Source organism: Labrus mixtus, chromosome 12, assembly GCF_963584025.1.
Source record: "Labrus mixtus chromosome 12, fLabMix1.1, whole genome shotgun sequence".
NCBI lineage: Eukaryota > Metazoa > Chordata > Actinopteri > Labriformes > Labridae > Labrus > Labrus mixtus.
The window spans coordinates 3,295,994-3,307,443 of NC_083623.1; the positions used below are offsets into that span (position 1 = coordinate 3,295,994).

Here is an 11,450-nt window from a genome sequence, read left to right on the forward strand (position 1 = left end):
GCATCCGAGGAGTTAGGACGCACTCACACTATCAAAGTCGTCCCGTACTGTGCTTAAGCACATAGCACAAAGACTTCATTCTTCACTTCCTCACTGAACGAAAGAGAAAGCTCACCAGGATGTTTGGCACTGGGAAGTTGCATACTCAAATCCACCTGTGAAGTAACTTTTAAGGAATTAGTAATTGCAACCTTCTGAGGAATTTTACTCTAAGTATACGTGGAGACTTTGGGGGTTAGTCAATGAATATAACATCGTTTAGGATGACCTTATGAGTGCCAGGAAAAGATACAACAATAAGATTGGTTAATCTTTAATGAGAATACATCTATCTTGGCACTGCTGCGTGACTCTTCCAGAGAAATACACAAGAAATCCATCCACAATTCAGCAGAAGTGTGTGTAAATGTTTGGGGGGGGGGGGGGGGGGGGGGGGGGGGGGGGGGCTGGAGGATGATACTTCCTGCATGTGTTTCTTTTTTATCTGGTTGCTTTTGTGTTTGTTGTTCTTGGTGTGACCACAAATAATTGTTTTTGGGCTTTTTATACGTGTATAGAGAGATAGGACAGTGGATAGAGCAGAGAGAGTGGGGACAAACCTGCAGAAAAGGAGCCACAGGTCGGATTTTAAGCCTGATTGGAGGACTTCAGCCAGGCTACATTGGGCGCACTAACTAACCACTAGGCTACCAACGCCCCCACATAAATAATCTTTTCATGGTAGAGTAAAGCCTTGTTTATACCTCTGCATCGGTACTACGCCATAGCATACCCTGTAGGTCGGCGTAGCCCTGTACCTACACAGAAGACTTTCGCCTTCCTCAAAAATGTAAGTGTGCGTTGAAACTTCACAGACCACGGGCTACATTTTTCTCTCCTTGATGCTCAACATGTAAAAAATCCAAATCCCAAGTCTATTAATGACTAGAAGATAGATATATGTTCTTATCATGAACCTCTGTGTGTTAAACGTAGGCTAACTAGCGGGGAGACAGCTCTCTTCATGTTGTGAATTTTGACTGCAGTACCTATTTTAAACACTAGGTGTCAGAGTTACATATGTCAAAAATTAAGAATACAAGAAAGTCATAAATTGAAGAATATATGTATTTTAGGTTTGAGTGATGATCGGTGATGTAGGTTGACTTGTGACCTCGTTTCCTAAGCAGTAAAGTAAAAGCTCAGTCCTAACCCCCCGAAGCAACGAGACCAGACCACTGCGCTGTGTCTGAACGCAGCTAAGGAGTCTGATGTAATATTCTGTCATCATTTCTGAGCCGAGATCTGAATCAAGATTTCCCTAGAAATCTGCAGGTATTCATGTGCTTATGTGCTGAGGGCAGTTACTGTTACTGCGCCCTTTGTTTCCTGCAGAGGGAGGGTCAGGGGAGTGGAACTGCCAGAAGATTTCAATCTCTCAGGGTTTGTTTTAAGCAGCGGGTAGAATCCAGTGAATGAAGTTTGACACACCAGTAGTAGTTTTCGATCCACACAACCATATTAGGCGATTCAAGAATCACCATCCGTGCAGTTTCCCATAAGTCTGCTGCAGTAACTGTTCAGTTCCATTTCCGTTCACTGCGCTTGGTTTGCGTCAGCTCGTTTCACACGAGATGCACTTTTCATTCAGCTCATCGTGGAAGCGGAAGGAAAAATGAAAGAGAACCCCAGTGTAGATAAAGTTTGATGCTGTTGTGGTCATAAATAAGGAACTATAACCTCTGCAGCAAGCCCTCAAGCGTAACCAGGACTGCTTGTTTCTATTCTAATGTAGGTGACACAGACTTTATGGATTCATTCTGACATGTCTGTGGCTTCAAATGACCTCAAGAGCGTCGATAAAATTAGCTCATGTCCCGGCAGAACGTGTTTCGAAAGACACTTAATGATGTTGGTGAACATGTCTGCAATCACAGGGCGGTAATGATACACTCAAGGTGGTTTTTTATTGTAGTTGTCATACATCCTTTACCGAAACGCCTGCTGGTAATAACTGCTGTGGGTTTTTGTGGAAGCATCTTCCCTCTTTGTGGGTTTTATACTTGTCGTGCGATGACATGCCACATGTCCGATGTGTCCTGAGGCAAGACACTTAACCCCAAGTTGCTCCTGCTGCTTTTTCAGCATATGAATGTGTATGAATGTGATTAGTTATTCTAAAGGACTCTTTACTCAGCAGCCTCTAGCATCAGTGTGTGAATGTGATGTGTGACCTGCAGTGTAAAAGAGCTTTGAGTAGTCAGAAGTACAAGCTCAAGTGCATTTACCAAATAAGATCAATCATCAAAATACATTTTAGAATTGTAGGGACTTCTAAATCCATCTAAAGACATGGACGTTCCAGTTTCTCTTCAGTTTTTGATGTCTTAGATTTAAATTAAAGGGTAATATTTCAGTTTGTAAAAAGTGTATTTTCTGCTTTATAATGTTCCCTAAATGTGTCACATTTGAGCTGTTTATGTTCATTCATTGTGTTGTATCTTTGGTTCACATCGTGTGCCACAAGAAAGGAGCGACGCCAAAAAGATTTAAAAACCAGCCAGTAAAACAGAGCAGGGAAAACACAGAGCCAAAGGGAAGAAGAGGCGCCTGGTGTGAATGTGTTTGTGAGAAGTAAGTGTTTAAACTGTGACATTACGTATTACACCGATGTCTATTCTGTGAATTATCTCAGATCCCTTATCACAAGACCAAGTCAACAAGGTGTCACTACTTTTTACCTCACTTGATTATTTTTATCTCATTATATATTTTGCTTGTGGTCAGTGTATCCATTTTTTTTATTTTTTTTAAAGATTTGTTGTGTTTTTTTTTTTTTTTACTTGAGCTTCATTTCAAAGTTGCTGTGTTCATTTCAATCATCAAAAACAAACAAAATATGGGTCATACAGCAGATTGAAAAACAAAACATAAGACACTGATAATCTTTTATCTGGTCAGTCCATAAATGTATCACATGCACAGGTATCTCACAAACTTAATACCCCATGTGTTTAAGCACATGTATCCTCATATTCTTTACTTCCTCAGTCCAACACTCATTACATGTAGAAAGTACATTCCCAGTGCCCCTCTAATGGAGTTATGCATTTGTGATCTTAATCTATCCTGGCATGTATTTGTGTTTTAATGTTTAATTGTTTCATATTTAGAGTTTTACAGATTGATTTCATGTTCTGTAATTCTGTTTTTTTAACATTCTTTAAACGTGTCATACTTTTATTTTGAAATGTTCTTCGACAATATACAGTATTTCTGTGTTTTACTGTAATTTAAAGTGTCATATATCTGATTTTAAGGTTCTTTAAATGGACGTTTCTGTTTTTAAATAACTTTCATATTTACGTCTCTGTAATGTTCCTTTAAAACAGGGGGTCTCAACTGGTGGGGCAGGACCCAAAAGTAGAGCGAGAAAAAAGAAGAAGCGCTTTTTAAACATGCTTAAACATGTGAAAAAAGTTGCCAAACAGAAGACAGTCCTTGTCTCTTTATGGGTGCAACACAAAATAAGTACTTATGACTGATTTATAACCACACATAGATGTTTATAAACGTTTATCAAAGATGCTCTTTTAGGTCGTGTTACCAGCGTAAATAAGGTGGGAAAATATGTAGCATGGCTGTTTTAAATTCTTCTCTTTGTTACTACAACATCATAAAAATGCTACTTAAATGTCTTAAAATATTTTGTACAGAGATTACAATCACACAATTTGTTTCAGTTTTCTTATCTTTATTTTTAATTGCTTTTCAAAAATATATTTTTGTTTGTTTTCTCATTTAAGATGCAGCTAATCCTATCCTCTCATAGAGCAGAGAAAACCTCTGAATAAATATAAATAATTTCTGCAAAGTCAAACCAAAATCAACAATTTAGACTCAATATTTAAATATTTATTTCAAACAGAATTTTTAGTCAAACCAGTTTTTTTTGTAATATAAAAGAAGGTGCCGTGTGGAAAATATCTATTACTGTATTTACATTTTGGACCTGATTAGCTGAGTAACAGGCTCCACCAGCAGAGGGCGCTCTTCACTCTGGTTATAAGTTCACTGTGAGTTCAGTACGTGTTCAGTCCTCTTGTCTGTTGAAGAGACAGTTTGTCTCTGAGCATGGTGAAGGGCGCCCTCTGGAGGTTGACTGCATTATAACACGGTGTGTATCTTCAGATGATTTTGTTGCATACTGCGTGGTAGGAGTCATAACTGCTTGCCTCAGACAGAGTGGATTTCTCTGGTGTCAGGCTGCAGGCTGGACGAGGTGGACGAGGCGAAGGAGCAATGCATGATGGGACAGAGGGGTTCATGTGCCACGAGGGCGTTGTTCAGCAGGCGCTGCTCTTCAGAGAGAGAATCCACCTGTAGACAAGTCAACAGATATTCATCTGTTACTTTTCTTGTTTCACTCGACTGTAGCGACTCATTTTGTCAAAACAAGATTTATTTTGTTCCTTTTTCGGGTAAAGAAAAAAAATCAAATCAGAAAAAAAATAATAAAGTGTGACCTGGTGCAGTGGTCGGTAGTGATTTAAAAGTTTATATATTTTTGTAGGTACCTCGCTCCTCAGCTTTCTGTTCTTTTGCTCCAACAGCTCACAGGTCTGGAGGACAGGAGAGGACGAAAGAAGACAAGAAGAAGAAGAAGAAGAGATGGAAGACAAGGCAAGAATAAGACCTCTAATATTGTTAATCAAGGGCTTAGTTTGTGTAGTAGTGTGTGTCAGTTTCAGTTGTTTAAAATAACCATAGAATAATGCTTTGGTGGCCTAGGGTCACATGAGGTGCCAAGCTAATTGTCTAATCAAGTTTATCCCAACTTTATGCCCCGCCTTCTATCTTGTGATTGGTTCTATCCCATTTTGGTTTGAAGTACGACCAAAACACGAGCTTAGATACTCTCGAAGTTCCGTTTTGAAGGGGACTTTAAGTTAATGTCGTAACCATCTATCAACCGGACGTTCATTAGTTTCTTTCAAAATAAAAGCAGGTTTGTGTCCAAACAGGAAGTAGGGAACCCTGAGTTTAAGACAGTAGTAAAAAAATTCAGAATGAAAGCAAACCAAAAACTATTAAAAGCTAAATAATGGAATTTCAAACATGCAACTAAATATGTAAATGTTGCAATAAACCACTTAACTTCAGTGATTAATCGCAATTTAAATAAATCGTTTGATAGCCCTTGAATTTTGATTTTAAAGTTTGTCCCATCTGTAAAGAGGAGGCGGAGCTTGTACTCTGCAGCCAGTGAATGGGAGGAGCTCCAAATGTTTTGGCTTCACTTGAGGCGAGATGTTGTGCTGTCGAATCTGAAAACAGTCTATCTTGTCTTAGTACCATTTTCTGTTAACACCCTAGTTTGGTCCTTACAAAACATGAAAAGTATGCACACACACACACACACACACACACACACACACACACCTGATGCAGAAGGTCAGCTCTCTGCGTTTGTCTGTTCCGACTCTTTCTTGCTGAAACTCTGTTCCTCTCTCTCCTCTTCAGCCTCCTGTTTTCATCCCCTGAACCCTGCAACACACACACACACACACACACACACACACACACACCCACACCCACACACACCCACACACACACACACACACACACACACACACACACACACACACACACACACACACACACCCACACCCACACCCACACCCACACCCACACACACACACACACACACACACACACACACACACACACACACACACACACACACACACACACACACACACACACACACACACACACACACACACACACACACACACACACACACACACACACACACACACACACACACACACACACACACACACACACACACACAGGTTTCATTATTGTGAGTTGCCTCCATGTCGTTGTTGGTGTAGTTAATTGTAATAGTTTATATATTTATTCCAACAAATGTCTTTTAAGCTATTTACATTTATTTCAGCATTAAAATCACAGCATTCATCACAAACAACAGTGACGTTAAGTCACCAGAATCCACTATCTCTCGCAGAAACCGAAACAGATTTTAAGCACGAGGATATGACTTTAACCTCCGATCTGAATAAGGTGTCGTTTGAACAATAAAAAATCATCTTCTAAAACAAGACAAGACCAAAAGAGATGATGGAACAGCTTGTTTTTGTTTTCTTACCTCACATCCTTCGTACAGATGGATATTCTTGCTGTTCTCCCGATATGATTTGCAGGAAGAATCACACTCTGACATCACAGATTTTTTACAATGGTTGCATTAAATTTAGAAGACAAAAAAAACCAGGAGGATATCCTGCTCACTCTGTGTGTCAGAAAATAAAACGTGCTGTCTGTTGACTGTGCAGCGACACCAGAAAGTCTAAACAAACCAGGCAGAAAATACGCTGCGGTTTCACTTCAGCTTTCTATTCACCTTTCAATTTCACTGCCGTATTAAAAGAAGCAGCAGCGGAGCCAGTTCAGTGAAGTCATATGACTCGAGGGCAACAGTTTACCTCCATGTTTGGGGCACAGACTGTTGCACTTGGTGACATGATGTCCCTTCATCCTATACAGAACCAAAATGCTGCAGGAAATCTGCACAAGAGCTACATGAAAAAAGCACAAATATCACCGGGGTAAAATAGTCCAAAACAAATGTTCTCCTGTTTATGTGACATCTTCAGCAGGTATAAAATGGACTGGAGGCTCAGAGCCACAGACAAGACAAAAAAGGCACATTCTTGGTTTTCTATTGTTTTTATAGAATATTTAGACGTTATGACAATGAAGAAATATTGTAACCTCAGCCTTTAAAAAAAGGGTACAAAAAGAGAAGTACATATATATTAAAATAACAGTTCAATTCAAGCTCAGAGGCTCAGGAATGTTTTATTCACATGAACCCGTCTGTCAAATCGTCAGCGTCGCTACCATGTGGAGGAAGAGAGACGGCCCCGCCCACTTAGGGTCGCTGTTAGTAAGGGCATAATGAGAGTCTCGTTGCAAAGGTTTATAAAATACACCACAGACAAAAGAGTCAGATTCATTTTGGGGCTGCAGATCTGGATGGAGAACAGCGATAGTGTTACAGCTGACTCTTCTTCCCTTCTGTTGTCTTCAGCTCTGCCCAGGTGAAGCGACTGATCGCCTCACGAGGTACACCCAAGTACAGAGGCTGTAGTCCTCCAAGCGAGCGGCCCAGGTTAGAATCTGACCTGAGGCTTCCGTCCAGCATGTCATTCCCTACTCTCTCTCTCTCTCTCCCTGAGGAGGGAAAGCTTTTGGAGTTGTGCTGCTCAGTCAAGGATTTTAGGTTTTATTTTTTTCTTTAATTCGTTTTTGAGTTGATCTTTGTTGGGTGATTATTGTAAGGTGTTTGATTTGTTTTATTGGGTGAATTTGTGGGTTGTTGTCTCGTAATAATAGAAACGGCTGCACTCTGTCGGATCACTAAGGTAGGGGTGGGAGATGAGGGGAAGTGTTGCTCTGAAGAGGCAGCTTTGTTCTGAAACATCTGCTCTGAATGTTGGACATTAAGGACTCCGGTCTTAGAAATGTAGAGGTTGCTGGGGACAACAGTTCTTTTTATTTACAAGTTTTAATCTTTAATATTGTTTTTTTTCATGTCCATAAATGAGACACAGATCTGTAACTACATGTTTGATGAGTTTGATGATTAATCCCAAAAGTAATGTCATTTTAACCACTGTTTTTGTATGTTTTAAAGAGGAGAAAAAAGAAACCCAATTAGTCCATGACATCACGTCATCACCATTGTTCTGGGATAATGGCGGCAGGATTTGTCACTCTGGCTTTTCTTCTGCCGCAGGTTTCTTACTGAGCGGCACGTAACAGTTTGCCTCTGCTGCTTCCTCCACGGCTCTCTTTATTGGCTGCCTGCCCTCCGTCCCTCCGTTCACAGGAGGCAGGGCAGCGTCTGATTGGCCGTTGGAACCAAACACTTCTCTGTGGATTTCCATCGAGGCGTGGCTCGGATTCATGTTGAGGATCTCACAGAGGCCTTCGGCTTGTTTCTGCAGGGTGTTGATGGACTACAGAAGAAGACACACGTGTCAATAAGCAGCTTTTTTATGAAAAATAAACATGTTGATAAAAATGCAAGATGTGTTGTGTGTGTTACCTTTATGACCTGGATGGCCTGTTTCACCATCACAGGAGCTGCTGCTGACAGATCGTTCATGATGCTCTCTAGTAAATAGAAAATTGCAATAAGAATTTAATCACATGCAGAGAGTCAAAAACTCATTTAACAACGGCATTTCCTTTTTTTTAGGTTGTTATTGGGGCTTTTTATGCTTTGATTCCAGAGACAGAACAGTGGAGACTCGAGAGTCAGAAATCATCAACAGAAAGAGAGAGAGAGAGAGAGAGAGAGAGAGAGCGGGAAACAACATGCGGGAAAGGAGCCAGAACCAGGTCGGACCCGAACCCAGACCACCCGCACATAGGGAATTTTTTCAGCCAGTGCGATAGTGACATCTATGACACCAGATGTGACACATTAGAGAGAAGGAAAACTATTCAAAGCCTACTAAAGATTATAAAATACACAAAGAAATTATAAAAATGATGAACATGATTTAAGTGCTTAAAGTTCCTCCAATCAGGGTATTTAAGAGAAATAAATATCAACCAATAAAACTGATAAAAATAATAAATAAATAACCATGCTCACAAAGGAAATATATAGAAGCAAAGTGAGAGCAGGATTAGGTAAGTGAATGTAAACAAAGCGGAGTTTATACTTTAGATAACAACTTGAAGTTTCTATTTTTAGAACAGAGAGAACAGTAAATCATGTTTAAAATGTGTTTATCTACAGGCTAAGTGATTTGAAGTAACTACCTTGTTCAGGATCTCTGATCACCTCCTGAGGTTGGACTGTCTGCTCGTACAGCCCCTAAAAAACAAACACAGCAGACGTTAGTAAAGTTCACTTTAAGACACAACAGCTCTGGATGCTGCACAATTATTGTGCAGCTTGTGGGGATTTAAAATCAATTCTTGTCTGTTTGGATGGCGTGTCTCCTCATTGGTCTGATGAGGTCACGTGAGCTGCACCTTGCACACTTTTAGATGTCACTAATTGTAACAGTGCTGTTGAATCTGAAAAGTAGACGTGTTTTGTTAGACCTTAGTAAAAGGACGTATTCTGACACCTACCATGATTTTCCGCTGGGCTTTCAGGGAGTGGATAACATGGGGCAGGATCTTTCTCGGGTACGTACGGCGCCTCCTGGTGGTCTCAACGAGGGTGTCATCAAGCAGGCGCTCCAGGTCAACAGCCTCGCTCTCTGCCCGGTGTAATATTTTATATTAAATAGGGATTAATTTAATTCAGGACAACACCTTTTTCTCTATAAAGATGAAATGTTAATGTTCATATTTCAAAAGAGTTGAAGGAGGCAGCGTGGATCACCTTCATCGTCGGGTGCTTCCTCCCAAGGTTTTCCGTTCACCAACACGTTTTCTTGAACAGCTGCCTCAAAGTTCTGCACAGATACAAATAGTTGTCAATAATTAATGCAATAAACTCTAATACAGCAATTTAGAGTTGACATCAACAATAGTAGTTTTATCACAGCTGCCATATCTTTGTCAATAATATCGGCCAATATTAGCATATCCAGTGACTATCGGCGTTAATCAAATGGCTGTTATTACTAGACAATACTATATATTCACCAGTCAAACAGCATTTCATTTTTTAGTTTTATTGTGTTACACTAGCAGTTCTCTGTCACCAGCAGAGGGCGCTATATGGATTACAACAAGCTTTCTCACTCAGTATCAAGGGGTGATTGATTATTTATTTTTCCCCACAAATGTTTCATAAGTGATCCATGAAATGATCAACACAACGAAGCGCCGGTTCCTCCAAAGAGGGAGGAACAATGCAAAATTACCCAAAATTAATTTATAAAAGCTGAATCCAAAATAGGCCCAAAAAACAATAATGTAAACAAACAATTCTAAAGTATTCATGTTTGGCTTTTTTGCATTTTTTAACCATAAATAATCCGTATTTCCATCTGGCCACAACAAATGTGTATATATCTATCTATCTCTGCAGATCAAAGAAAAATCTAAGAAACATATCAGCCCTCTCCATGACGAGCTGTTCAGCCAACGCCTCATCCCCCCCCCCCAGGTTCAAAACAGAGCGCTTCAGGCGCTCCTTTGTGCCCACTGCCATCAGACTGTACAACAGCAGCCTATGACATCAATAACAGTCCGTCCTGACACAAAACTTCACCCCCATAAAACACCACATGACCTGCTTCATTATTAACATTACTAACATTGTATTATTATTATTATTATTTAGCATCAATATATATATACATATATACTGTACATTCTATATATTATTATATTAGTCTATATTATATAACATTTCATTATATTACACTATATTGTTCATATTGCACTACATTATATTATATAACTGCACTCTGCAGTACTGTGGTACAACACTGCCTCTCTTCTCTGCTGTTTACATTACTTGCTGCTATTTTATCAAACCATCATCACTTTAATCATCACTTGTCACTTTATCTTGTCATTCTCTGTAAATACTGTCCCAATTCCCTGCATAGTTAACTTCATCATTCATTTTGTACTGTATATACCCCCTGTTTTTATTTTTATTTATCTTATCTAATCTGTTTAATGTGTATTTTGAGCTTTCTTGTCTGTGCTGCTGCAACGCCCGGATTTCCCCTCTGGGGATCAATAAAGTTTTATCTTATCTTATATCAGCTTCAGATTTCTCTGTCTCTTCTTAATATCAATATCAGAATCAGCCCAAAACACACAAATCGGTCTGGCTCTACTGAAGTGTAAAGTCAAGTTTTCTCTCATTTACCCCCACAGTTACGAAGCCGAATTAGTCATTAGATGTTAATTAAAGTGTACAAAGCTTTGAATACAAATATTTTAAGTGTTAATTTATGTTATCTACAAAGAAATCAACTAAATTGTCTTTTTTCAGACGAGATTTGGTGGATAATCCTGAAAAACTCTGTAAACAAATGTAAATCTTTACACATAAATACTGAATGTTATGTTGGAATGTGAATTAAACACATTTAAAAACACAGATTATCTGCAGTATAAAGTCAGTATAATGAGGGTTTAAAGGGTTTAATAGTTGTTGTTTGTTGGGACTCACCGCCTGCAGCTCCTGCAGTAACACCCGCTTCGTCTCCTCCTCGATGTCCGTCTGTCCGTCCAGAACCTTCCGCAGAGTTTCTTTATGTTTATTTATCTGCTCTGTTACTTGTTTCTTCGACGTAACTTTCACTCTGTATTCCTCGTTTGTTTCATCGCTGGGCGCAGCTTCACTCGTCTCTACGGGCTCCATCTTTACCGCCAACTTTGTTTATAATTTGTTGACGCAAAACCGGAACTTCCTGGTCCGTCTTCGAATGCTTCCCACCCCCCGGAAC

General features: G+C 39.7%; 2 protein-coding genes across 2 annotated transcripts; both read right to left on the reverse strand.

Annotated features, from left to right (window-relative positions):
• Positions 1–3,870: 3,870 nt before the first annotated feature.
• Positions 3,871–6,524, reverse strand: batf3 (basic leucine zipper transcription factor, ATF-like 3). The gene is made up of 4 exons (XM_061051405.1): positions 6,155–6,524; positions 5,422–5,526; positions 4,557–4,601; positions 3,871–4,359 (listed from the first exon to the last, which is right to left on the reverse strand). Exons 1-4 carry the CDS (start codon positions 6,227–6,229, stop codon positions 4,216–4,218), a joined length of 369 nt encoding a protein of 122 aa, XP_060907388.1. The 5' UTR covers positions 6,230–6,524; the 3' UTR covers positions 3,871–4,215.
• Positions 6,525–6,713: 189 nt separating this feature from the next.
• nsl1 (NSL1 component of MIS12 kinetochore complex) lies at positions 6,714–11,418 on the reverse strand. Its single transcript, XM_061051547.1, has 6 exons — positions 11,174–11,418; positions 9,419–9,491; positions 9,163–9,293; positions 8,845–8,899; positions 8,120–8,187; positions 6,714–8,030 (listed from the first exon to the last, which is right to left on the reverse strand). The coding sequence occupies exons 1-6, from the start codon at positions 11,363–11,365 to the stop codon at positions 7,782–7,784; spliced, it is 768 nt and encodes a 255-aa protein (XP_060907530.1). The 5' UTR covers positions 11,366–11,418; the 3' UTR covers positions 6,714–7,781.
• Between the last annotated feature and the right edge of the window lie 32 nt (positions 11,419–11,450).

Bases quoted from the DNA above. Each gene is read 5' to 3' on its own strand.
- batf3 (XM_061051405.1), bottom strand. From the start codon at position 6,229: ATGTCAGAGTGTGATTCTTCCTGCAAATCATATCGGGAGAACAGCAAG. The intron at 5,527-6,154 runs GTAAGAAAACAA...TGTGTGTTGCAG, and splicing joins ATCTGTACGAAGGATGTGAG to GGTTCAGGGGATGAAAACAG. The intron at 4,602-5,421 runs GTGTGTGTGTGT...CCTGTCCTCCAG, and splicing joins GAGCTGACCTTCTGCATCAG to ACCTGTGAGCTGTTGGAGCA.
- nsl1 (XM_061051547.1), bottom strand. From the start codon at position 11,365: ATGGAGCCCGTAGAGACGAGTGAAGCTGCGCCCAGCGATGAAACAAAC. The intron at 9,294-9,418 runs GTGATCCACGCT...TACACCGGGCAG, and splicing joins GGAAGCACCCGACGATGAAG to AGAGCGAGGCTGTTGACCTG. The intron at 8,031-8,119 runs GTAACACACACA...CTTCTTCTGTAG, and splicing joins AGGCCATCCAGGTCATAAAG to TCCATCAACACCCTGCAGAA.